This window comes from Crassostrea angulata, chromosome 9 (genome assembly GCF_025612915.1).
Source record: "Crassostrea angulata isolate pt1a10 chromosome 9, ASM2561291v2, whole genome shotgun sequence".
Taxonomy (NCBI): domain Eukaryota; kingdom Metazoa; phylum Mollusca; class Bivalvia; order Ostreida; family Ostreidae; genus Magallana; species Magallana angulata.
This window is the reverse complement of record NC_069119.1, coordinates 6,465,252-6,492,947: the sequence shown is the minus strand read 5'-3', so window position 1 is coordinate 6,492,947 and position 27,696 is coordinate 6,465,252. Positions and strand designations below refer to the sequence as shown.

At 34.2% G+C, this 27,696-nt stretch overlaps 4 protein-coding genes across 13 annotated transcripts in view; 1 reads left to right on the top strand and 3 right to left on the bottom strand.

Annotated features, from left to right (window-relative positions):
* Nucleotides 1-505: 505 nt before the first annotated feature.
* LOC128162684 (proteasome subunit beta type-3-like) lies at nt 506-5,711 on the bottom strand. The gene is made up of 6 exons (XM_052825945.1): nt 5,604-5,711; nt 5,066-5,250; nt 4,536-4,643; nt 4,180-4,357; nt 3,446-3,540; nt 506-732 (listed from the first exon to the last, which is right to left on the bottom strand). The coding sequence occupies exons 1-6, from the start codon at nt 5,604-5,606 to the stop codon at nt 684-686; spliced, it is 618 nt and encodes a 205-aa protein (XP_052681905.1). The 5' UTR covers nt 5,607-5,711; the 3' UTR covers nt 506-683.
* Nucleotides 5,712-10,664: 4,953 nt separating this feature from the next.
* On the top strand, nt 10,665-19,346 carry LOC128162675 (caspase-7-like). Of its 2 annotated transcripts, XM_052825928.1 has the most exons (7): nt 10,665-10,803; nt 10,934-11,058; nt 13,945-14,215; nt 14,697-14,980; nt 15,341-15,537; nt 17,510-17,642; nt 18,070-19,346. In XM_052825928.1, exons 2-7 carry the CDS (start codon nt 10,977-10,979, stop codon nt 18,333-18,335), a joined length of 1,233 nt encoding a protein of 410 aa, XP_052681888.1. In that variant the 5' UTR covers nt 10,665-10,803; nt 10,934-10,976; the 3' UTR covers nt 18,336-19,346. The 2 variants fall into 2 exon arrangements, with proteins under 2 accessions (XP_052681888.1, XP_052681887.1); XM_052825927.1 differs by having other exon boundaries at nt 10,731-11,058.
* Nucleotides 19,347-21,187: 1,841 nt separating this feature from the next.
* On the bottom strand, nt 21,188-23,377 carry LOC128162664 (uncharacterized). Its single transcript, XM_052825918.1, has 2 exons — nt 23,298-23,377; nt 21,188-22,351 (listed from the first exon to the last, which is right to left on the bottom strand). Exon 2 carries the CDS (start codon nt 22,252-22,254, stop codon nt 21,328-21,330), a length of 927 nt encoding a protein of 308 aa, XP_052681878.1. The 5' UTR covers nt 22,255-22,351; nt 23,298-23,377; the 3' UTR covers nt 21,188-21,327.
* A 1,163-nt stretch (nt 23,378-24,540) lies between these two features.
* Nucleotides 24,541-27,696, bottom strand: part of LOC128162703 (potassium voltage-gated channel unc-103-like) — a 59,523-nt gene continuing 56,367 nt past the window's right edge. For all 9 annotated transcript variants that reach the window (XM_052825978.1, XM_052825977.1, XM_052825983.1 and 6 more), the window contains 4 exons: nt 27,359-27,468; nt 26,720-26,919; nt 25,894-26,107; nt 24,541-25,485 (listed from right to left, as the gene is read on the bottom strand). In XM_052825978.1, coding sequence (XP_052681938.1) covers nt 24,916-25,485; nt 25,894-26,107; nt 26,720-26,919; nt 27,359-27,468 — 1,094 coding nt within the window. In that variant the 3' untranslated portion in view covers nt 24,541-24,915. The remainder of the gene's footprint in view (nt 25,486-25,893; nt 26,108-26,719; nt 26,920-27,358; nt 27,469-27,696) is intronic.

The following is a 27,696-nucleotide window of genomic DNA, read 5'->3' as shown; positions in this document are numbered from 1 at the left end:
CTGTCTTATCTGGCTCATACTTATCAATAAATAGGGAATGCAGTGACCAAGTGTCATGGTCAAAAGTGAAGGTCATGGCAGATCTCTTTAGAATCTAGTTTTAGAATATAATTATTTTCCATTGGCTTAATCTTGCTCAGATTAAACCAAAAGAATGCCTATCAGCAAGGAGGAATTAGCTTCAATTAAAGTTCTATGCCAACGGGAAAAATTTTCATAAGATAAAGCAAATTCCTCTGACGTATGTTTTCATCCATTTGTTATTTAGGCAGGCCCCTTTAAATTGGTCGCCATTTTATTACCACTCCGAGATCTCATTTATGAGGAAAGGACCACCGAGATATTAAAATGTGGATGTAATGATTAACTGGAAAAACATCTCGTCTGCTCACTGCCATATCTCACAGCTTATACAAGGGTGGATGAAGTCAAACACGCCTGGTTTCAATATATTAAAAGCTTTTTCTGCAGACTTCTTTCACGTGAAAATACAAGGAATGGTATATTGTGTTGTATATTTTAAGTTGTTTATTCAAAACTGCACATGAAACATGAAGTAGACACAAACAATTATGATGACACTGAGAAAAGTTTTCAGCACTAGCCCTGAAGTCAGAGGAAATTCTGACTGTCATGACCCAGAACAGAGTTTGAAGCACTAATGTAGCTAGGTTAATGGGGCATCAATCCATTCTTCCTTTGAGTTCTGTAGTTGTGACTTGGTCTTTCTCACTGTAAAATAAAAACGTTTCACATTAATTAACAGTTTGCTATATACACAGTTGTTCGATTTTCTTCAGTAAAAGATAGCAGACAAAAAAATGTAGCCTCCAGTCTTGAAAATTTTGGATGAATGACCAGGGAGCTACAGTGCCTCCCAGTATGATTGTAACAAAAACTGCATTTTATTGTGCACAAAAATTGCATTAGTTCATTAGTTTTGGACTTGTTAATCTGAGTTATTTTTACACAAATTCTGTGGAAATATCGAAACATTACTTGCCTCAAACTTTCTCTGAAACACACTAACCGACCTTGGAAATTGGAGTATGTAAAATTCATAAGAAGATTGAGAGTCGTCATTTTTACATGTACGGTACACAAATTGCACCACTTCACTTTAGCTGGTGATGGTGTTTGAAAGAATATCAGTGGCAAGTAAAGTAATGATACCTGCAGTATTAAAAATGTCCTTGGTATTATTTGGAATCAAATATTTGTATAGAAAATGTTTGGAAAAAAGTTAAATCAGTAAAAAAAACTATGCAATTTTTTGTGCGCCGTAAACTTTTTTTTAACTATGTGAGGCACTGTAGCTCCCAGCTCGTCCATCCAAATTTTTTCAGACAGAGAGCTACGGACCTGCAGCTAACAAATAATGCTGCCCAAGGACTAAAGTCGGGCCAAAATAAAATAATCGTTTATTGGTAATTGCCTCCCGCCTTAATGAACTACCCCCACTAATGAAGCAATATATTATCAGCAGAAATGGAAAAAATAAAAACCTAAAAACTTTCCGCTCATGATTAGATCAAGACAATGTACCTTTGAGTAATTTCATCTTGAATGTGCAAGTTAATCTTGATATAGCACCAAGAAAAATAAACAAGTTCACCTGACTTTTAAAAAAAAAAAAGCATTTCCTGTCATGAGGAAATGCCTTAGTTGCTTGGCAGTGCTCTTATTTGGAAAGCATTGCATAAAATAAAGTAGATAGATAAATGTAATGTACATTACAATATTTGTCAAAATATCATAAAGATCATTGTAGGTTACTTTTGTTACATCGTTAATTAAAGGGACTTGGACATGATTTGACTTAAGATTTTCAAATTTTATTTTTCCATTTTCAGTGTTTATACTGATAAATATAAAAGTTTATAATGCTTTGTCAAAATTTGAAAGTCAAATTTTAAGTTATAAGCAAGATACAGAGTTCATAATTCTTTGTTTTGTAAACAAAGCCCGAATGTTGTCATTTTTACATATGTGTTGCATTTGGGTAAGTTTCAATCAAACGTAATTTTCTTTTGTGATACTAGTACATGTACCATATTTATGAAGATATTGAGTTAGTTTTAATTGTTTTTTACATGTCATTTTGTCTAAGAAATGGTTAATCTCTACTTTACATATTTTGTAAACAACTATAAGACTCGAGCTTTGTTTACATAACAACCAATTCTTTCCTCTGTATCTCACTTGTAACTTGACTTTAACATTCAATATTTTGTTCAATCATTTAACCAGTAAACCATTTTATACATAAACAAGAGGCCCATGGGCCACATCGCTCACCTGAGGAACAATGGGTATGATAAAATCAGCTTAATGAAGTCATAATACAAACAATCTGGACAATGTACAATAATACATGTAGATCCTGTAAAAATAAAATCCATTTTTCCCCCTGGATATTCTTATGTTTATAATCATTAGTCCCTTTTCTATCAGGATGATTTTAAAGTCATATCACATGTTGAGTATTGCAGTCCTCAAAAAGATCCTTTACAATTGTTTATATATGGGATATTAAGCTACATCAAACTCTGAACCTTCTTGTGAGGCCAAAGAATTGTCCTGGAGCCAAAGTCTTAACAATTATAAATAATCATCTGGCTGATTAGTTTCTGAGAAGAAGATTTTAAAAGATTTACTCTATATATTTCTATGTAAAACTTCAACACCCCCCCCCCCCCCCAATGTGGCCTCACCCTACCCCCAGGGATCATGATTTTCACAACTTTGAATCTACACTGCCTGAGGATGCTTCCACACAAGTCTCAGCTTTCCTGGCTGATTAGTTTCTGAGAAGAAGATTTTTAAATATTTACTCTATATAATCCTATGCAAAACTTCAACCACCCCATTGTGGCCCCACCCTACCCCCGGGGGTCATGATTTTCACAACTTTGAATCTACACTACCTGAGGATACTTCCACACAAGTTTCAGCTTTCCTGGCTGATTAGTTTCTGAGAAGAAGATTTTCAAAAATATACTCTGTATATTCCTATGTAAAACTTCGACCCCCCCATTGTGGCCCCACCCTACCCCTTTCCTGGCTTTCTGGTTCTTGAGAAGAAGATTTTTGAAAATTTCTCGAAATTTTCATTCATTTCTAATTATCTCCATTTGAAAACGAGCGTGGCCCTTAATTTTCACAACTTTGAATCCCCTTTGCCTAAGGATGATTTGTGCCAAGTTTGGTTGAAATTGGCCCAGTAGTTCTTGAGAAGATGTTGAAAATGTGAAAAGTTTACGGACAGACGGACGGACAGACGGACGGACAGACGGACGGACAGACGGACGACAGACAAAATGTGATCAGAATAGCTCACTTGAGCTTTCAGCTCAGGTGAGCTAAAAATAGAAATAAAATTTTTGATCTCAAATCGTGTCCAAGTCCCTTTAATTGTTCCACAAAGTAATTGTGCTAAACTTACATGATATGGACGATTCCTCCCCAACCCGATACGGCGTCACGGTCCACTGCATTCAGTAACGCCTGAGATATCGACTCAAACAATTCCTGGGGATCCTATTCAACAAGACAATGGTATACATACAAATGTACAACAAGACAATGTATATACAAATGTATATTACTTTTTAACATATTGTATATTCCTTATTTAATGCAAGTACTTAATTCCACGATTCAGCCGTTTTCCATCAAAAAGCTAGAACAAAATGGTGATTGCAAAATTTTTATCAGTTTCATATAGTTTACATATGTCTTAAAAATAAAGCGAGATTTTAAAATTTGCAAGATGTGCTTCTCGCAATGTTACGCAGTTATTAGTACCTTGTATTTATATAGGAATCTACATTAATTACACAGTACATGTATTTGAAACAAATTATTTGATCAAAATCAATGATATTATCCTTCACTTCACAAATTTCACATCAGTAATTAGGTACAGTTAACATTTTTAAACAGAATGATGTGCCATAGGATCAGTTGAAATAATCAGCAGTTAAAATTTAGGCGTTGGACCCATTTTGGCCACAAAAGTAAACTTTAAGCCCCGACTTTATTTCATACATGTTTAAACATTTACATGATATGACATTTTGGAAAAGATGTATCCTAAACCTTTGGTTCTTCAACATGACATTTAACTATTTGACACAATTGCTGCACAACATGTTTCTTATATATGCATTAACTTACCATGTTGGGTTCCCATACTGACTCACACATGCCATACATTTGTTCTGAACAGGTGCCACTAACAACAAAGTCATCGGTGACCATAGGGCAACCAATCAGATCCATTGAAGCTATGAAGGGTTCAAAGGTCTTAGGGTCAAGGCCAGCTATAACTGGTTCCACAAAGTAAGGACCAAACCTGTCACATATGAAGACTATCTAAATAATGCATACAATTAGCCATTTACCAAATTAACTGACATTCCCTAGCAATCAAATCATAAGAACTCAGAATGAATTTTTCACAGTTAAAAATAGTAATGTAGGTGATAAATGTTTATAAAGAAGATTAATACAGGAGAAAATAAATATCGAACCTTCTTTCATAAAGTAAATTGGACACCATACTCAAAAATGTCTTAGGTTTAATTCTCCTATTCTCCCGTAATTCATAGAGATTAAGTCTGAATTGTAACCGCTGATGTCTGCAACAAAAAGGAAAAATATGATATATACGGTTTGATGCAACATATATTTGTACAAAATGGCACATGTGGCAGTCAGTCTACATTTGCAGTTTTAACTCATGAATTTTATCCAAAATTGGATAATAAATAGCATCTGGATTTTGTTAAATTTTTTTTTAGCAAATCTTAATCATTTCATGGGTCACATGATTTTGTTGTTGTCCTCATTGTTCAAAAACCTGAATTGATGGAGACAAAAAGGAGTGCAAAGTAAGCGAAATAATTCAGTTGTGAGGTAAAAAAAAAATGTGTCATAAAACTTTGGTATACCCAAATCTACAATCTCAAGTTTTAAGATGTGGTTAGAATTACTATTTTCTATAGAAATCTGCTGTGACAGTGTGACTGTCGACCCAGCAATGACTTATCATTACACTTACACTGTCTGAACATCTGTAGCCAGACCTGGCAAACCAATGTAGAGACGAGGTCCCATTTCAAAAATCTTCTGGAAATTAGTACTGACAGTTTGTGCTTGTATTCCAAACCTACGATCCGAGGCAATCGCCACACAATCACGGCCTTTCATGGCTATGATGGCAGCACCATTGTACTCTAATATAGACTAGAAAAAGATAAAATTTCATATTGAAATATAGGCAATTTCTAGTAAAACAAAAGTTGACGTTCAAATAAATATTTCTTGACTTCATCATCATGTTAAAAATGGTTTGTGTGTTTCTCCCCTGCTTTGTTTGTATTCAACTTTTATCAATACCACAAGCTAAACTAACAGAGAGAGAGAGAGAGAGAGAGAGAGAGAGACCGGTAAAATATACATGATGGCTTGCACGAAATTCAAGTTTAAAAACAAGATTTAAACATCAAAAAGTACAAGAAGTAATCAAAGTGATTGCCTAACAACCGATGAAGTTCTTGTTAAATAATCTATGAAAATATATATGTATAATCAAATACCATGTTTGATGTGAACTTTTCTTGCAAGTCACCAGCACAAGGGAATTAACTTGCCGGAAATTGACTGAGGTAGGGTAAATTTAGTATTTAACTATAAGAACTCGAGTCTCTCTACAGTAATAAATATTCTGTTAAACCCTTTAAAGCATATAAAAAACAAGTCTCAAAATAAACGCAAGCATAATCAAATAAAGAGAATTTTCTGGATAAATATTTGATCATTATAAAACGGGGGAAGGGGGGTAGGCGTAAGTAAACATATGTAAACTATATTTACCGTGTGCCTTCAGAACAAAGGCCGTATCGGTACCATGGCTTTTCAGCACCGCTATGTTTCGGCATTTTTATAGATTTTTTTTAACTGTACTTCAAGTATCCGGTGGGTTTTTTTTCTTTCTAGACTGTGGAGAGGAATTGGCAAGCAAACCTGTTCCACTATTGTTATTATGGTTTTACTGTTAATTTACAAGGACTCTATGGACTTAAGTGTTATCATTTTAAATTTTCTAGCATCTATTTATTTTTGTGACAACTATTTCACGGTACAATTAAACACATCGACCAGTGCATACATTGAGCATTTTCTACCGACTGTTGCTCTTTCTGCTACAAAAGTAATATAGATCTAACAACGTAAAAGCATTTTTTTTCGTGTAATAAAACATACTTTGGTATTCGATGGACCTTTTAAAAACTGCCTACAACTCACATTGATTTTAATGAATGCGTTTTATTATTGCGTATTTTTCCGGTTTACTATGTGTGGATCAGAGTCATAAATAACATCTTTATACGATGATGTAACTCCTAAATAACATCTATATACGGTGTTGTAACTCCTAAGTAACATCTATATGCGGTTTTGTAACTCGATCCTAAGCATGAATGTAAAAATACACACACCCCTTTTTTAGACGGTGGCTATAAATAGCCACGGTCTATTGCTACGGTCCTGACCGGAAGAGTATTTCTCACGGGGACCCTAGCGGATAACGAACGATAACTCTGTTAGGTATGCAGTGTTACACGCAATGTTTTATCTATGTGTCGATTTCAGTTTGATAACTAATTTTTATCTTATCAGATATTTCAAGCATTATAGCTGCTAATCATTTTGTACATATATGTAAATAATTTATGAAATTGTGTTTTATTTTAAATGAGCCGTTACCCTGTCTGCTTACGCGGTATCGATAATTTATGCACCAACTGCTAGTTGTGACGTTAAACTCTGTATCAGGACTGCCTAAACTAAATCTCTGCGATAATTGGCTAAGAGATCTCTCAATAATCGCTTCTTGTTTTTTTTATGATGTAAACAATTGTCAGAAACACACACAATTTAAAAAGGTTTGCCATTTCATATTACATACTTGCTTCATCGATAAATTCATTCATTTTCAACGCATTGATTTTAGTTGAGAAAGAATATTTATTTTTTTTGTAGCTATTCTAAAGAATTCACAAGAGATACTGATAATGAATATTAGATAAAATACATTTTATTGAACTTCAACCGATCAATGGCATACTTTCTTCTACAAGTGTTCATGTGTTCTTTTAACAAACAAAAAACTTGAAATTTACGATACAAATGTGTTTAATTTTGGACTATCCTGTGATTTACCTAATTTTGTAACCCACTCAGTCTGTAGGAACATTAATATTATTACAGGCACCTCAATATTCATCAGACAATATTTACTACTGATGTTGACGCTTTACTTGCTGTTGACTTTCTCTCAAACACGCTAATCGATCGACCTCGGATTGTAAAATTCACGTGCAAATCAAGTCGCCATTTTACATGTACATGTATAAATAAACACAGCTGTACGATCAGAAAAACACGCGTTTAACTTGGATTTTTTTGTTTGATGTTTTTAAAAACTTATTTTGAATAATGAATCTATATTTCTTGTAAGTTTACTAGAAAAGTTTAATGTTGCAAGTAAGTTATGCGTGTTAAAGTGTACTGAGAAGCGATAAAATATACATGTGACTTTCCCAAATTCATTCAAATGATTTGAATAAATCTATAGCTAAATACAATTAGACAAATGTAATTTCAAACGTTGATTAATGAAACTGCCGCGACTGAATATTAATTGTTTGATATTTTTTTTCTCAAATTTTTATTAACTTTCGTTGTGAGGAAATGGAAATAATCCACTACAGTCGAAGATAAAATATTGATTGACTCTTCTGTTTCATGATGACGTGCATTCCAAAAGCAAAACCAGTTTTATCAAACAGGTTCTTGAAAACCATTCCGTTTTCTGTACACCTAAATTTATAACTGACTTTGAGGACAAAAGCAAGTGTGATGATCCACAAGCAAGTGTGATGATGCAACTTTTTCCACGTGAAGAAATTGAGGGAAAATAAACAACTACATGTATGCCCAAATAGTTAGTAAAAACCTGATAAGTATGTTATCATACTAAAGCTTTATTTGTTCTCGTTACTTTGAGAAATCTACAATATCTTTAAAGCACAAAAGTCCAATCCACACTTTTCAAAAGTTGTTCCCCTTTGCAGGGTCAACCCAAAGGTCAAAAGGGAAATAACCAAAATTCCCCTTCTTCATACAATCAAATAGTTTGGCGTACTGTGATTAAATCGCTTTGGATTTGATTTATTCATTCAATATGTGGTGGCAACCCACATATTTAAAAAGTCATTCTGGGGCAATCAAAATACATTTGTGTAGTACATGTATTTAATATCAACTGATATAGATACAAACATATAGATACAAGCATATAGATGCAAACTTCTATACTACAAAGGCTACTGATATAAATCTATAGATTTTCCCCAAAAGATGACGATAAAGAGACACAACATTTGTAAAATATGGATTGTGAACACAACTACGACTTCCACAGAATTATCCATGTAAGTAACTCACGACCAGTTGTGCTAGTACATGTATGAGGCGCTGGCTGTGGATTTTCGACAACAATAATTGACATACATGTAATATGCCACTTTCAAACGGCGCCACCGTCTAACAGTACTTTCAGTACTTTGATTATTACTAGAAAAAGGAACAACAAAAAGCAAGACCATCCGAAGTTTATATCATGATTTCATAAAAATCTCGGCACTGGTTTTTTTTTTCTAAAGAGTATGAAATTAATTATTTTTTATACAGTACAGTCTTTCTATTACCTCAATTCAATGGCTGCTGATCAAGCAATATCTTTGACAAACCTCAATAGTCTTAATAAGTGAACCCGGAGTAAAGGGAAGAGGGACATTTTGGGTCGTGTATCTATCATAATAATTATCGACCTTCAAATCGTTCTTTACGATTGTTTTAAAAAAACTCTTTTAAAGTGGATGGCTCATCAATTAACTTGTAAATGTACATTTATTTCAAGATGAACTTTTCCTAAAAGGGGGTATCTTAAGCCCAACCGCCCTCACCCACCCACCCCTACATTAATTCCTTGATTCGCGCCTGCATGTAATTCAATTGTAGGATATATGAATTAAGGTCATTTTTTAAATTATATTTTGAAGACATGTTCTTATTGTTTTGGGGTGGATTTATTTTGTGCTACATTACTTATTTTTTTAATTATTTATTACTTACTTTTAGTAGATGTAGATATAAATCTTTAAAAAAGGATTTTTTTTTTAATTTTCCCCTCAAATCCTAAATCCACTGTCCACGGTTTTGTTATTGTGCAGCTTACAGCTAGTCAGTGAAAGCTTATTTCAATTTTTTTTACTGGTAGTTTCTAAAAGAAGTGTTGAAAACTAATAAAAAGAGAAGAGAAATCTAACAAAACTAAGAATCAGTGTTCATTCATTATTTATTGAAACTGGTAGATATTTTAAACCTCCTATTCCAAGAGAAAAGTGTCTGTGTAATTTTTGCAAATTGTTTATTAAAGATGAGAAACACTTCGTATTGTATTGTTCAAAATATTACCAATGTAGATTGAATTATAATGATGTTTTTAATATGAACACATATACAAATGTCAATTCCATTAAGGAACTTGTCAATCCGAAAACATTACAGCTGCTAGAAGGATATGTTGTTTTCTAAAAAAAAAAAAAAACAAAAAAAAAACTGCTTCGACGCTAGAAAGAAAAGTCAACAATGTTCAAACACTTATACAATTTCATGAATACCAATAATAGTCTTCGCACAAACCTAGTTTTGTTCACCCAATGTTTTGTCCATTGTAGATTTGTAGTGTAGCTTTATTAGTTAATGTTTAACTTTTGCATGCTATGTTTAATGTTTTTGTTTTATGTAACTCGTACATGTATTTATGACTGTATGCCGACATGGCAATTGTCAATAAATGAATTGAATTGAATTAATTAATTAACTTTGATATATTTAAAACTAAGGTTGGGAAGAAGTATCACCGAAAAAAAAGGTGTTTCTGTATATCCGGCGACAATAAGACTAAATGCTCTAGTTGGTAAAATGACGCTTTATTTAAACTTTAGGTCGGTTACGGGAGATTTCTGGGAATCCAAAAACTACACCCGAACAATCTGAAACCTAATTCCTCTCTCCCGACAATGGCGTATAACAAAATATAAATAAGAATTGAAAACAATGGAAATTAGCACTTAACCACGAGAGTAAAATTTCAATATGAGTGGGTCAATTAAATCAAAGGTGAGGAGTAAGATTTAATAAAATAATTACTGAAGTGAATCAGTGTCTTGTACAAAGGAAAAGGAACATTTATGAACACATAACAGTAACTCAAATTTCACTCCATGATAGAAGTTTGATATTCTCAATGATTCTCTAATGATTTTCGTCCGTGATTGATTAATTACTTTTCATTTCTGAATATTTTTTATCTTATATAATTACTCGGCCCGGAGTCCCTTCATATAATATTTAAACGCAGACTGTATTTTTAAGTTTTGAATTTTGTATAAATAAACAAATGAACAGAGTCGTTCAAAAAAGTATGATTGTCGCATCGTCGGTTGTTTACGTATCAAGATGCGGGCGGCGAAACGTATTAGCGCCGAAACGCCTTGGTACCGACGTGAACAACTTCCGTATGTCGAAATTAAACGAAACTACGTATGTCTGTTTAGGGGCATTTGGATAAGTTTTTGATCAATATAATGTAAAATCTTCAGGTGGATCTGTTTTAACTACTAAAGGGGGAAACTATTGGGTTGTTGGGCCGTATTGTATATGCGGGTAATTCTACTTTCGCTTTCAAACGTTACCTGGTTACGTTTTTGAAAATTTCTATGCTAAAATTGTTTTCAAATGTAATCATTGGCCAGTTTCTTGTATTGAATATATATTAATATTATCTGAACTAAAGAACCGTACATCAGAATTTATCGAATATTTCATCGCTATTAATCATGGGTGACATAGAAGTTGACTGTCCAAATCTCCCGTGTAGTTGTACAACTACAAGATACACTAACTTCGGACGATCAAATAGTAAGTTGTTTTAATATTTTTGTAAATTTTATATTAAGATACTTTTTTCATATTTTGTGACTTAATTCTTAAATGTTAAAATTTAATTTAAAGGTCATATGAAACGATTTTTAACACTACGATTTTCTTTCATGAATATAAAGCTTGGTATAAACAAATGTTAAAATATATGATGTAAGATTTTTTTGCCTTTGCATTACTGAGAAATAACCGTGAAAACTGAGCACCTGAAAAAATTCTTGCCCGCTTATCGTTCTTGATTTTGTGGATTTATGACGTCACAAAGACCCACCGATGTAAACAATGCATTAAAACTAGTGTAATTTTACAGTAGTTTATCGATTAAATTTTAGTAATTTTTGCATATATGAACGTGTCTTTCTTTTCAAATGAGATCATTTGATTTCGTAGTAGCCTACAGATGACTTAGTTTTAATTGGTTGTTAATTAATAAATCTAATATCAGCTTCTCACAAAAGTAAAATCATGATGAAGATCCCGTACTGGAGTGGAAATTTAACGAAAGAAATGCTCCAACATTTACAGCTGATTAATGAATTATCCTTATCCTTTTGAAATAGAAACATCCTTTTCTTCTTCGGTACGTATAATGATTGAGCTACATTTAAAGGGAATTAAAGCATTTAAATTGATTTGATTTGTTTTGTCACATATAAAAGTATATAAGGCAGGCCAATGAAAATGTTTGAGGCATTGTGTACATAGTTTGTATTTAAGAGCTGCTATAAAATGCCGCAAAATTATTCTTAAATTTTATTTCGAAATAATATAACTTGATTTCTGACTTATTGATATATACATGTAGCAATATCTTTAGAAAATACTTTGTGTACACGTGTATTAACGTTTTATTAAATTAGATCTCGGAAATATGGCATTTAAGGATTTAGAAATGTATCGGTAAAATAAATCGGTTGTTTGATAAAAATAGTTGTGAACGAATGTGAAGATAATCAACAGATTTTATTAAGAACAAGCATCAATAATGATAAAAAAAACGAAAGAAAACATTGCGGAAGAAAGTGAGATAAAAGGGATCTGTGAGTAAACACCACACATACACGTTTTAAAATCAAAACACCGCACATTCAAGTACACGTTTCAAAAACAAAACATTTGAAGAAATTTCTCTTAGACTAAAAATAATTAAAAGGTAGCATATTTGTGAATTTGAAAGTGAAACAAACAATATAATCGTGAAGCGAATGAGGCACAATGAGTTTAGAGAAAAAATCTTAATGAATTGCATGAACGTGCAAATGGGAAAAAACGATCAGACTTATTTTTGAATTTGTCAATTTCATTAAAAGGATAAAAATAAAACATATAAATATGCTTATATTAAAATTATATTATACTTGCATGTGGATCTATTAAGAAAATCATTTATTCTCCCTGCAGTCTCGAAACTGAATATCATTATGTACACGCTATTACATGTAAATAAAAACGCACACGATTTCATTTCTTGAGAGAAAAAATACTGACGTGGTTGATTATTGTATATTTATACAAGTTTTTATATAAAATAGTATTTTTTTTCTTTTAAAATGCTGCAAAATGACATGGATATTTGTATTCACAACATAGCTTTATAAGGCGATTGGGTCTTACTGACGTCATAAGCAAGGGAGGTAAGCCGCGTAAGTCAATGTTCCTTTTCCCGATTAAGTAATTTTGATCGACTGTGGCGCTCACATTTTGCATAAAATATCCAAAAAACAATGTCAGTCTTATTAAATAGGCACTTGTGAACTCATTCCCGTATATAACTCAATATGGTCAGGATATCGTTTCATATGACCTTTAAGATCTTCAATTCACCAAACAGCCGTCGGCTTAATAACTGGCTTAGGCAGATATTTAATCAGTTCTTCCTTTATTAACATTACCCACACAGTTTTTGGTAGGACAGGACCACTTGAATAGTCCAATCCACACTTTGCAAAAGTTGTTTCCCTTTGCAGGGTCAACGGAAAGGTCAAAAGGGAAAAACCAATCTTTATTCTTCTTTATGCTACCAAATATTTGAGCGATCTGTGATAAAATCTCTTGAATTTAATTTATTTCTTCAATGTGTGGGTTGCCATATCCTGGGGCAATCAAATTACACATCTGAAATGGATCGGCCAAGGGACATAACTTTTTTAAAGTGTGGATTGGTCGATACAAGTTTGTTTGGGTACGAGTCCGAAACGAGTCATTTTGGGTATGACTTCACTTGATTCCCCCAAAATTAACCAGTAACCAGTGTAACTTAAAGTTAAAGGGGGGGGGGGGTCAATTGGTACCAGGACCCAACCTCTGGAAAATTGTCATGTAGAAAATGCAAACTTCCAAACCTCGCAAATGTAACTTAAAGGGCCGGGGAAGGGGTCAATAGGTCATGTAGACTTGAACCGGAATGTGCGGACCCACAGAGGACTATGGGAAATTATGATAGAAAAAAAGAGTTTAATTAGTGCTCACTCATTTGTTTTTCGGATGCACTGAGAATTTTCTTTTTTTAAACTATTATGGTTTTAAAATAAATTTATACATTTACAACTGTCACCGACTTGGTTACTCTCTAATAGTATACATGTATATTTCTGATAGCTGCAAGCAGCATGAGACTGTCAAGGGATATATGAATTTATTATGTTGAATTTTTTTTCAATTTTTATAATGTAGAAATATATATATTAAGGTAATGTTAAAAAACCCACAATATTTGTTTTCTTAATAAGTTATTACCGTGTTTAGTGTTTTCATAATGCAGCAGAGAAAATATGTGTGTTCTCTATGCATTTGCAATTTTTCTTAAAGCTCAAATTTGTGATTTATATTCTAATGAGACTTAGTCTAGTATATTTTGATTGATAGGTCCTTTTGATGGGAGGAAGAAATCCTTTTCCAAGGTTGATGCCAGTTTGGTGTCACCGTTTGGGGAGACAGAGCATCTCCCAAGGAATCAGTTCCAAATTCCATATATGTTTGTGGATAACGATAGCAATGACATTGATATGGTCTCTGACGATCACTCTGAAATTCTCTCGGGGATCAAAGCTTCCTCAAGTAGGACACAGGAACCAGAAAAACAAGATGCTGTGCACCAGTCAGGAACCAAAGCCATCTATCCTTCAAGTACAAACCGGTAAACAACTAGTTTTGAGTTCTATGTTGTACTGATACTATACCAGCTACCATGGCCTGAGCTGCATTTTACAAAGGAACTTATGACCTATGAGCAACTTGTAAACCTAGAACAATTTATCAATTTTTATTATTCATCAGCTACAAAATGTTTTCACTTTATTATGCCATAAAAATTGTACAATTAAACAGAGGTAGAAATTATTTGGAATGAAAATTTTTTGCATGTTTAAAAGAAAGAGGGAAAACCTCACAACATTTGTATAACGCTGCCCTGAAATGTTGTACGAGGGATTAAGGATTTGAAAATATATTTTATTTGTCTTTTAAGCATATTTTTCAATGCACATGAATACAAACTTCTGGGTCAGGGTCTTCTATGTTTCATATCCAATCATAACAATGTGGAACAACGTTATTTACAGTTCATATAAAACTTTCCCAATTAATATCTAACATACATGTGTTTTCTGATTTTTCAGAGAAAAAGTGTCAGCACCAATATCAATGGCTAAATCCGTCTTCTTTGGAACCGAATATAAAATGGACCACAGAAAAATAGGGAGAGCACTAGTGATTAACAACATGCGCTACGCGGACAGACGGCAGCGGCCAGAGAGAGAAGACTCCATCAAGGATGCATCGGCCATGACTAACCTGCTGGAAACTCTGTCGTTTGAAACTGTGACCCGGAGGTCAGGGGGTCAGAAAGAGATTCTGATCAATGACGTCTCGTCATCACAGCTGATGGATATCATCAAGGATGGTAGGGGTCTCTGTTATTACATTGTATCAAGGATGGAAGAGGTTATTGCTATTCTTTGAAACTAAAACTTTATTTCAAACCCATAAAGAAATTTAGCATTATATCTTATACAGAAGTTGATCTGGCTAGCCATGATTCAGCATCTTTTTTCATGTTAGGAAGGCTATTATTGGACAATATTACAGGCATATGGTATTGATTGACAAGGTAGCACTATTACAAATCTCAATATCTTCCAGTAACCTTTTGAGGAAGTGGGGCTCGTACATTTGTATCTTCAAGTGTGTTTAACTTTATATATCAACTTTCTTGATCATTAATTTTGCTGAATGTGCTATATTTACTATTTATACTTTGCAGCCACGGATCCGGCTCTGAATGACTACAGTGATTGTGACTGCTTTGTGATGGTCATCCTTAGTTACGGGATAGATGGCGCTGTCATGTGTTGTGAAGGAGAGACGGACAAACTGATTCCAGTGGAACAGATTATCAGTCAGTTCCAAGCTGACAAATGCCCCTCACTTGCCATGAAACCAAAGCTTTTCTTTATGCAGGTATGAACGTAACCATAAACTTTTGGAGAGAGAGAGAAAGAGAAACATGTTTTTATGGCTTACGGCCATCTAGTTGCCGGATAATCTTTACGGCAAAGAGTTCAGTTATCTGAACATGCGCGACAAAAAATAGTTCTATTCGAATGTTGCAAAGTTAACTGTTTGTTGTTCATAATAAATATCTTTAAGCAAGATTATATTTTCCAGATGTTATTATCACTTATGTTATTGTAACCAATATGAATTGACTTTATTTAAATAAACTCGAAATCTAACGCGAATGAATATTAACTGCAGTGTTTTCCCTAGGCCGTTTTGCATAGAGGTATAGGCCCCCGCCATGCATCACACAGTGCCGTCATGCTTTCCGCTATGCATACTTACATGTATTATAAGCAAAAAATCTTTTCCCAATTATTTCAGATCCTAACAGTGATAAGTAAATGTAAAGTTGTCGTTATTTTGTTCAATCTTCATAAAAACGAAGTCCGACTCTGTACTGAAAGAAGAAGAAGAAGAAACATTTGCACCCACAGAGAGCGTCGCTAACTTCGATCGACATCGATCTCAGCAAGGGGCAAAGTGTTTAACGGTTAAAGAACTGAACTTATGATTGAGATATATTGAAACTGTGATTATAAATCGGTAATAAATGGATTAATAGAGGGGCAATTACTACTTATTTTAATATAATGTGCCTTCTTCGACACCTCCGCCATTATCGAATGTTGGGGATTTTCCAAGTTCTAAAAATAGCACAATGTTCCCTCGGTGGAGTTACCTTGGTTGTGCTATGATTGAACTGTTTATTTGTCGTAAAAATATTGGAAACTTGAGACCAAATGTACTCAAATAAGAAAACAATATACAGTTAAGCTTGATTGCAAGTCATATACGGAAGCCATTACTATAACATAGAGACATCGTATAGTATGCCTCTGAAAATGACTGTGTACACATGTCATGTGAAGAGAGACTGGCTGCAAAGTTATAGTGCAGTAATTAATTTTAATTAAATTTGGTGTCAAAACAAGTTTGCTGTAATTGCATAGTTCTGCCTTTTTCTTGCCCCCCCCTTCCAAAGAGTTTATCTCTGTACAAAGGGAAAAAAATAAAATAGAAGGTGTTATAACTGCCTTATGAATCTATATTTCTTATAAAGCTTGTGAAGGTCAGCCTCTTAAAAAGTAGAAAAAACCCAGAAAAATATGAATAAATATACATTTATGAAATACAAATATAATGGAATAATACTTGTTGGTGTAGATTTCATGAGAATTCATTGATTATAGTACAGTCATAACATTCAGTACATTTCATCATTTGGTTATATTATTTTTACGCGCGATGATTTCGCACTGGTTGTGGCGCTGTTATCTCGCACCGTGCACCAACTCTCGTCCTATATAGTTGAATGAATTTACAGTTAATGTACTTCAGTCGTTGGATAAAAGAAAGAAACAAATTGTCTCATATTGGAGTTTGAGTCTGACATCATCATTATTATTTTATGCAGTCTATGATTTTCCTAAAAGCAATGGTGGTTTCAACCAATTGATAAAAGAGGCGTCTAGATTTCAATCCTGTCTGTTTCGGTCCCTAAGGTTCGACCAGTCAACAAATGGGGCATGTTGATATCGGTCCTGTTAGTTTCTATAGTTCTATGAATTACATGTAGCTAGTTATACTTTCTATAGAGCTATAAATAAACTAAAGTTTCCGTAAGAAATAGAGGGAATCATACTCGATCCATGTAAATATAGTCATATCAAACCCGTAAGCCATTATGGCCCTTCAGGCCTTTGATTATTAATTTTGTGACTGTTATGATATTATTGAGACTGTTTTATTTGATAGGTTTTACCATACAAGTGTATACTAGTAGTCTGCCCAATGTTCCCAAGGACTTCATTAGCTATATGAATTTTGATGCAAGTGCCGTAACCTTGACCTATTTATGTTGTAATTACAGCTGTGTCCGGCCTTTACCTACAACATTGCCGACTGTGTAAAAGACACTGGTTCATCCTCATCCCGATTACAGCCAGAAATACAGAGTATCCCCACAGAGGCGGATATTCTCTGTCAAGTTTCTACAATCCCTGGTATGTGGGGTGTATTTTTTTATCCCAAAAGTTAACTAATAGAACTTCTAATTAATATATGTATAACTTTTTCACATATTATAATCATCAATGTTTTACATATTATGTATTGTTATAAATCATATCTTAAATCCAGAAATCTTTAACATGCATTCTTGTTTAACACATATTTGTAGTGTCTGTTTTAATATGATAGAGCAATTCTTCTGTCTAATGTGGAATGAAAAGATATTGGTATAAAAAGATAGAAATCCTATATTTAGCCCAAAAATCCTAACCATATACAAGTCAAGTAATGCAAATCTACTTGAGCTTAAAATATGGTAGATACAGTTTCTAAAATCTAGCCAGTAGCATATTTGTACTGTACTTCATTTTCCTATTAACTGTTTTTCATTTCTCATTTTTTTTTTTTAAATTTATATAGGCATATATGGCTGGTATGAAGATGACAGTGCTTTATCCTGGTACATCGAAGGCCTGAAAGAGGCGTTACAGAAACACTTGTATAACCCCTTACGAGACGGTCGAAGGTCGGGGGAAATCTTCGACGTCATCTTCCACGTGAATCGGCTGTACCTGGGTAAGCTGGAGGAGCAGGGGATACGCCCCAGCCAGAGCTACTCTGTCCCCCACACCACCTCCACCCTCACAAAGTCGCTGCATTTCCTGCCCAAGAACAGGACAATGTAGAAATTGTTTTGTGTTTGTTAAAAATTAACCTGTTTTTGTGACGGTTGAAAAATACGTGTGTACTGGTAGATTACAGGAAAGCTTAAATTATATATTTTAATCATTTTGCATGCATTTTATTACAGGCATTTGCATTTTCGTGCAAATATATTCATCAACTTTATTACCCCAACAGTCATAATAAGATAACCCCTGGAACCGGTACATGTACTAACAATATTTATTTTTTATTCCAAAATAACTATTAAAAGGGTTTTATATTCAAAACAAGTAAAATATACATATAAAATAAACATAGATATTGGTAATAATAGAAGTTCCCATAAATGCTTTTATAAAACAACTCGTGCATATTATAATTGATTGAGTTACACATTTACATTACTAATATGTATGTATTACATTTGTGGGTCTCGGCCATTTGACGTGAATTTAATTCAATCATAGCATACATGATATGAAAAGCAGTATCTTTAATTTGCTGCTGTTTCAAAATCAATAAAACGACTAGTTTGACAGCTGTACTTTTAAAAATTTATATAAATATGTACATTTCTCCCTAAGTTTCCCAAAATCTTATGGACTGCAAATATCAACATAAAAAATATAATCATAATCTTACCAGTTTAAATTGTATTGTTCTATTTATTATTAATATATACGCATTCTTTAAACTCTTAAACCTGCCTTCAAATGCATTATGAAAAGTCTGTATTTTGTAAACAGAATACTTTTACTCAAGTACTGTGCATGTTATAAATAACCTAAATTACAAAGTTAGGTGGCGTCATGTTTTAGAGCCAACTTTTATCACTATGCGTTAATTATTTTGATTGAAACTTGTATAGCTGCAGTTAATATGATCACGGACTTACGTCAAACTTCCAGTTAATTAACTTTCTTCCATCATTCGGCATCCTAACAGATTCTGGTTACCTTCTATATATGAAAGAATTGGCTTCTCAGTCAACATACTTATTGAAAATGGCACAATAAATGTAGATTCAGAGATAAATTGATTTCTTTAATGGTTCATAAGGGATTTGAATGTAGCGATAATCGATAATTGCAGAAAAAGTGATTGCATAATTCTTTAACATCAACATGAACTACATTGAAAGTATTTGAATTTGTTCATAATGATGCACTGATAATTCATATTTGATAAGTCTTTTTGAAAAGTAATTGTACATATATAGATGTAGTATATATAATTACAGCTGTTGTCAGTTATAAACATTTTGTATATTTTGAAGATGAAAACCACTTGTTAGAACTTCTGTTGAAATATTTGTGTATCTTACATATTATGTTATACTATGCAATAAATATGTTAAAAATAAAGTAATTCCCAAATCCAAACGGTAATTAATTTATTAACACAGGTAAATGATAATTTTAAAGAAAAGTTTTGCATTTCAATATCGCGTGCAAGTAAATTAACTGTTGAGAGCTCCGAATTCGAACTAGCTGCAGCTAAATTCGAACGTGCGTGAAAACATGTGCATGTAACCAGTGCACGGAATTTGCTATACTCGTGATAACCTCGGGCACCTTGCATTCTCTTTCAATGGACCACCACACTATACGATACAAACTTCACAGAATATATTCGTGAATGGGCTAGGTTCCATTCATCTTCCCAATAAATAACTGTTTAATATTTTTAAAACAGTTACATAATTACAAGAGCTGTAATAATATGGATTTTGATATATTGTTATGTTTTCAGTATCGTTTTTACCAAATTGCCTCCGATTCCATCTATCATATTCTTATACATGTACAACTGTATTGTTTTGATTGTGTGATCAATTGGAAATTGTTTTGTACATAAACTAAACAGAATAATACATGTACATGTATGTATTATGTTGTTTATTTGTTATAAATCCTTAGGTACAATTAAATATATTAAAACCAAACCTGTGTACAACTTATTGTTGATTACCAGTGCACTGTGTGCGTTCTGACGAAGGTTACATAATCAAAGTTTTATAATGCATGTATGTTCCAGGCATGAAGCATCGTTTTTTAAAAGGGGAACCTGAAGTGGCCAAACCTAAAATATCAAATAATTCCTGCAGGTATGAAGGGGGCAACTTTATAATGGAATCTGATTTATATGGAATAATTGACCGTTCCTTTTATGCAATGTGCTGATCGACAATAAACAATTTACGCACTTCTTCTCAGTTTACATGAAATATATTAAGCTCAGCAAAAATGCATTTTTCTATCTTTGCTAGCTTACCTGCACAATTAGACAAAAATTTAAAATAAACCCACACGTTTTTTTGTTTTAAAAAATCCTGTATCTTGCAACCAAAGAAATTTTTATTCACTTATGGTTGTATTTTTCAAGAAAATTCAAATCTACGTACATGTACTATACTATGTTAGTAGATTTTAAGTGCATGAGGTTGCTCCCCGCCAATAAACGTTTTATAAATAATGCACAGTTAAATGTTATACGTAAAGGATGCTGGATGGTCAACAAATTGCCAATCAGATCTGCTTGGAAAATTTAAATACATTTTTGACTATAAAACTACATGTATAACTATTTAGAGTAGGAAAAATTCAAATATTTTAGACTAAAAATTGAATGTTTTCCTATATCTTTATATAGAAATCTTCGTCTAAAGGGGATTAATATTGCAATGGCGCATCCATGATATGTTGAAAGGGGGCCCGAAGTGACTTAGGGTCCGGGGGCTGACTTGAGGCCCCCCAGTAGGAGCCCAGGGACAAGCCCCCGGAAGCCCTCAAGGGTTTTAAGGTGTTTTAAGACACCTTTGTGAGCTATTCTAATAGTTAGACTTGACATATTATAAGAATGATAAATAACAACAAAAACAGATTTGACATTCTTTTTCTATATATATATAGGTCCTGTACATATTTTTAAAATTTTAATCTTCAAAAGGGGAGGGGGGACGGGCCCCCTGTGTATTGTATAAAAATGGTCATGCACAGCCACCCAGTCCTCTTAACGTTTACCGTGGACAGCACTTGATTTTCTGAACATAACGTCCATAGGCCACGCACTGTGGTTGCTATTTGACACATCGGGCTCCAGTCCAAAATCCTTTAAAAATTGCACAATGAAGTCCCCACTTTCCTTTCCTTTATGGGCCATGAATTCCATTAACACGAATTCCACGCGAACATTGTTAAAGAATTCGAACGCGCCTCTTAATACATTCGCCTCAAACGTCTCCACGTCCATTTTAATGACGACACGACGACCTTTGAACTTGTACAAATCCAAGAGGTCATCTAGCAATATGGTGTCAATCACAATGACGTCACTGTTTGCTGACACGCCCATCTTTTTGATAAAGGTGCCGCCTACGTTGAGATGAAATTTCCCCAGGGACACTTTTTGACGAGTATAAGACACCGCATTATAAATGATTGACATTCTATTGTGTAGGTTATTGGTTCTCATGGAAGCACAGATTCTTCCCACATTATCACCTAATGCATCTATCGCCACCACTTGGTTACCCAACTTGGCCATTGTCAATGCAAACACGCCCACATTCGCCCCAATATCAAGAAAAATAATGGAAGGGTCGGACTTCAGGATTCGGTAGATTTTCTGGATATGGTCTTCCTCCCACTTCCCTTCCCTAATGATCCTCCCCGAAACCCATTTGTCAATTGATGTAGGATAAACGAAAATATCTAGGGAATTCTCCATCTTGAGTTGCGTGCGAACAAAATTGTCACGTGAATTGCAGATTTCCTCCTCGTCATACCAAACACCATTCTCGTTCGTCAATACTTTACCAAAGACTTCATCGCCTTCCAGAATCTTGCGTTTCTTACTCAGACACTGCGAGTTAATCAGAAAGTATAACCCTCCTATAATTAGGAGGGTGAGGGAGGCCAATCGACGGGGAAATTTCATTGTCGCCCCTGGTCACATGATACGAACATGTATATTACTCACTTCAGAGCGCTTTTACGAATCTTTACTATCTCAATCGAGAAAAGGGCTTTACTCTCTAAAATAATAAAAAGAGTGAATAATAGTTAAAATATTCAGAGACTTATAGTATATCTTGTATAGGAAGAATTCAATTTCAGCTATGTTGAAAATATAGTAGCGCAGACCAAGATATTTCGAACTTTATCGTTATATTACCTAACATAACGTCAATGTTTTGAAAAAGATATTGGTACGTCATTTCAAATACAGCACTTTGTAAAAGTGAAACTAGAAATACGCTGATCAACTTTGTCTAAATTAACAGTCTCGCCTAAATATACAGTCTGACGTTATATATTATAATTACTTATTAACACAAAGTGTATTAGGGAATGTTTAACTTTTATTTCATTACCTAGTCTATATGAAAATAAAGAGATATTGTCTCAAAATGTAATCTTGGCACCCCCCCCCCTTTTTTTTTTGTCGAGTCACTGGGAGTTATGTACATTGGACTAAAGTACATGTATATATGCACTAGACCCCCACCACCCGCGTACAACCAGTAAATACAAAGTACACCGATTAAATTGTCAAAACATACAGGCATTGAGAAAATTGTGTCGGGTCATTTTAGTTTTAATCCTATTATGATAGCTAGGATTAAATGTTTTCTTCGAGGAACACGTATATACGGTCATGTATACGTTCAGAACATGTCGCACACACATTTTTAAACTAAATTTTAATAGAAGATTTACTAATAAATCCAAATATACACCTATTCTCAATAACAAATATAGAAATCTTATCCGTAATTTTGTTGAATGATTTAAACTTACCTGTTTATTTTCAAATATGGACTGAGGATTCTTTAAAATGAAGAACATTTTAGTGGGTGGAGAGAGAGAGAGAGAGAGAGAGAGAGAGAGAGAGAGAGAGAGAGAGAGAGAGAGAGAGAGAGAGAGAGAGAGAGAAAGAAAGAGAGAGAGAATAAACAAATAGAGTATTTATATATTTACCTTCGTATAAACTTGCCATTAGTTAGTGCAATCGACTTACTCAAAGTGATCGGTACTATTAACGTGTTTTTAAATGTAATTGACCTGGGATTTAATAACCTATTAACATGACCACACAGTAGCATATGTAGGTCAATTTTTGGGTTTATTTTCTGACAGACAGATATTTGGCTTATGCTACATGAAATAGACGGGTTAAAAACAACAAACAAAAGATCAGCCGTCTTAAACCGTGGGTAATTAAACCAAAGATAGCGCTTTGAGAAATTAAATTATTTACAAGATCGACCACTTCACTTAAATCAAACAAATGGTAAAGTTATTGCCTTCTTATCACATGTATGACAGCTACCTAGGTATGTAATGTGATGCAAACGTTGTGCGCGACACGCATGCTCGATTAGAATGCGCGGTAAAATATTCTATCTCTGCAAATAATTTCGGATATTTAAGCATGGGTAAACTCGCTGAATCCCCCCTATTTTAACTATATAATTCATGTCCGATCTGATTGGCTCCTTCACATTCTTATAAAGGAAATCTAACCAATCACGTCATTGCCTACGAATGCAAATACATGAATAGTGTGTTTTCAAAACATGATCTTAGTTTTCATACTGAAAAAAAAACCGCTTTTAAATCGGTGCATGGATTAAATTTTTAAAAAGATATTCATGAAAATTAGACAAAACCAACGAGTTGGCGGAAAGGCACTAAGCGAGAATGACCGTAGGTATTCAAAGAGGCATGCAAACACCACACATGAACGAAGCATACACTGTTTGTTTAGGCCTTCTCTTTCACCGATTTGATGTCAATAAAACATTTTTTGTTCCTAGGAACACGTTACGTCATGTGTTCGTGAAAGCCACCGTAAATTGGAAATTGTGTTTTCTGATGGAACTTCATTAACATTCTGTGATGGTCAGAGGAAACTAACTGTTCCTGTACTGCTTTGAATAATTGTGACGTCAATGGTTATACTATATTTCTGATAATTAGAAGATGCGTTTTATTGGAGGTGTTCTATTTTAAAAGCTATGAATCGGGAAGTTCAAGCTGACATCTGGATGTGCTGTTATGCTTCTATGAGCCTCAAAGCAGTGACCTTGATCCTTCACTGATATTGAATTGGATATTATGTCTTCTCTTTGATACACGTAAACTCGCAAGCAGACAGATACAAGCAGAAATAGAGACACTGTCCTCCTTTCTTTAGTTTCAGGAACATAAACATAAATCATTGAGGTTTATTTCGCTTTATTTTTTCTTGGTCTACTAAAAAATCTAACACTTCAAAATACAGGATGCAACATTCATAGCCTCATATACATGTTACCATTGTTAATGTTGTTATTCTCATACAGAGATTTACCTAGTTCCTGCATATCATTATTTTTTTCTATAGCCACACATAGTTAAGCAGTGCAACAGAGAGATTTTTTAATTGCTAGTTCATATCAACATTTTTCCCATAATTCAAACTTAATAAGATAATAACAGTTCACAGAAAAAGTATGAAATCAGTATACAAAATACCCATATTTATACTAGCTTTCAACAAAAGACAAATAAAAATTTTGGCCACTGTTTAATACACTCTGATAATGAATTCAGTTCACACAAAAGTCTGCTTGTGATCAAGCTCCAGGGGAATCCCCAGCCTCCTTCTGGTTTGAGGTGAAAGGTCAGAATACAGCTGACCACTGGCTGTGATTCCTGATGGTTTGGCCGAGTCTGACTGTTTTGAGTCCTTGGTTTGATTGTCCACTGAATTATCTCCCCCTGATTGTGTAATCCCTGACTCCGTGACCCCTGAACTTTTGACCTCACTCTTTTCCATATCACATGCAGCTTCATTGTTTCTATCACCTCCTCCACATTCTGTCCTCTCCTGAGCCAAGGAGGATAACTCTTCCTCCACAACAGGGACAGGCAACTCTGGTCCCAAGAGTGAAAGTTCTTCTTCCACCAAAGGAGCTTTGACTTCCCTGCTGGGACTTTGCTCCAAGTTTGTGTCAGGGGATGGAAGGAGTCGCTCCAAATTTGGCTGATTGTCTGCGACACTGTCCTTATTTGGGGAAGAACTGGCAGACTTTGACCTCTCGGATAAGGTCACCTGACCAGCTGTTAACGGTAGGTTTGCCACTCTGCGCTGTTCCCATGGTGACTCATCAGTTGCTTCTTGCTAAAAATGAATTTAGATAGTCCACTACTGGTTTTTCATGTGTTCAAATTTATTCTATATAATTCTATGAATAATAGACATCATTATGTGACTTGCTTAATTCAAAAAACATATACCAGTATGTAATACATGTACCTGAAACTTTCTGTTTACAAAACTTACCATACAAAATTATACTGAAATTCAACATGTCAATTTTAGTTTCCAGATGGTCAGCTAAATACTGATCCAGAAGGATTTAGCATTTTGATTATTTTCTGATGTGCATTAATTAGCCCATGGTGCCAAAAATACTGATTCATAAGCAGAAGGCTGCGAAACTTGCAAATACTTATCTAACACATGTTTACAGTAGACTGCAAATGTAAAACTCTGATAAATGACTATCTAAAAAAGTTGAATACTTACAACCCTGTCTTGCCTGTGGAGAGACTGGCTGTGTGAGAATTTCTCCTCCGAGTCCGAGGGACTGTTGACATGGCTGTAGTTTGGGGGTGGGTGGTCAGACATAGGTGTGGTAGCTCCATCACCATGGTAACCGCGGCCTGCATTGTGGGATTGTAGGATGTGGAGAATCATGGAGATGTCAGAGTTCATCTTGTTCTCCAGGCGAGTCAGTTGTCTGTCAACAAACAAAAAATCTTCATGAACTGTTCTGAACAATGTTAGAAGTGTGGTATTTGCAATTTCATATTAAATAGTTTAAATTGAAAATATATACTATGAATTTATTAATAAGCATTCAATTGCATTTTGTATGCAATTAAAAGAAAAATTCCAATTTGGAAATATTCTGACTCTGAAAATACCCTGGTTATGCATCCTAAGTTTTTCAGCATAAACAGGTTTTAATGCAAATAATGTAGAAATATTATATCGAGGAAAATTATCTAAAACTGAGGGACATCCGGTGTGTCCTTTATATCATTCAGTCTCAGTCTTGGCTATAATCCCCCGTTTGCTGCTCACTGCTTATTTATACCTTCTTTCCCGCCCATTACTGTAAATTCCTTACATTAGGCGAGTACTTAATTCTGCGACCCCACTGGTTTGTATCAAATTGCGTGAATATAAAATCCCGAACATGAAACTTTTTTCTCTATTTCCTATGGTTCTCAAAACAATTAGAAAATAATGGCAAGATTTTAAAATCTGCGATGGGTGCTTCTTGCAAATTTTAGTGGATATTTATTCTCGCATTCAGTTAGGTATCTTCAGTATTACAGCCAGTTACCTGGTCAAATCCTCCAGTCTCCTCTCCATTTCCTGGGAGTGCTGTGAATGTTCTGATTGGGTGAAAGACGGTCGTGGAATGAGGGGTCTGTGGTCGCCCCCGGGGTGGGGGAGGTCATCAGAGAGGGGGGAGGGGCTGGAGATGGGAATCGTCATGGAGGAGGTTGACTTTGGCACACTGGAACTGGACTGTGTCTTAGGCTGAAACATTAGGGATTCTTTTAAGAAAATATATAATGTACATATAAAACATCATTCGTTTAAATTGATTTAATGCTTTATTACTCCAGCACCACTGCAGCACTGCATCAACTCAAATACTGTCGCATTGATTAAACCTTATCACCATATTTAAAGAGGAAGTTTATCATGGGTACTTAGTTTTTTCAATTCTCTGTGCAAATATGAAAAATGAGTCATGAAAATGAAATACCCGCCTGCTTTATCTTTAGATTTTTTTTTTGCTGGTCAGAAGAAAATTAAAATCAACTTTTTAGGCCAATTCATATCCACTTACATGTAACATGGATATTTACTAGGATGATTATAATATTTTAAGATAAATAAGATGACTCTTAATGATTAGTTCATAGTTTTTACTTCCTGTTGTACAATCTGTGTTCATATCGTTAAACATTACCTGAACTTTGTGGTCCTCCAAGAGGGGGGTCATATCCGGATCACTGGACTTTCCCGCATCACAGCGACCGGTGACAGCACTGACCAAGTTGTTGACATTGGCAAAAGCTCCTATAACAAAGCAGTCAATTAATGCTTGATTTCGATAGAAATTAATTCTATAGAAAATGTTTTTATCTGTAAATCATATTCATAAACTATTGTAGAGGAATACTAGCATTAGAGATTTTCTCATTTCATTGATGGTTGCTTTGTTGATAGTCCTCTCTGTATCATAAACAAAAATGGTCGTATGTTGGATGCAAAAGTATTAAATGTGACAAAAGTTATCTTTTAAGT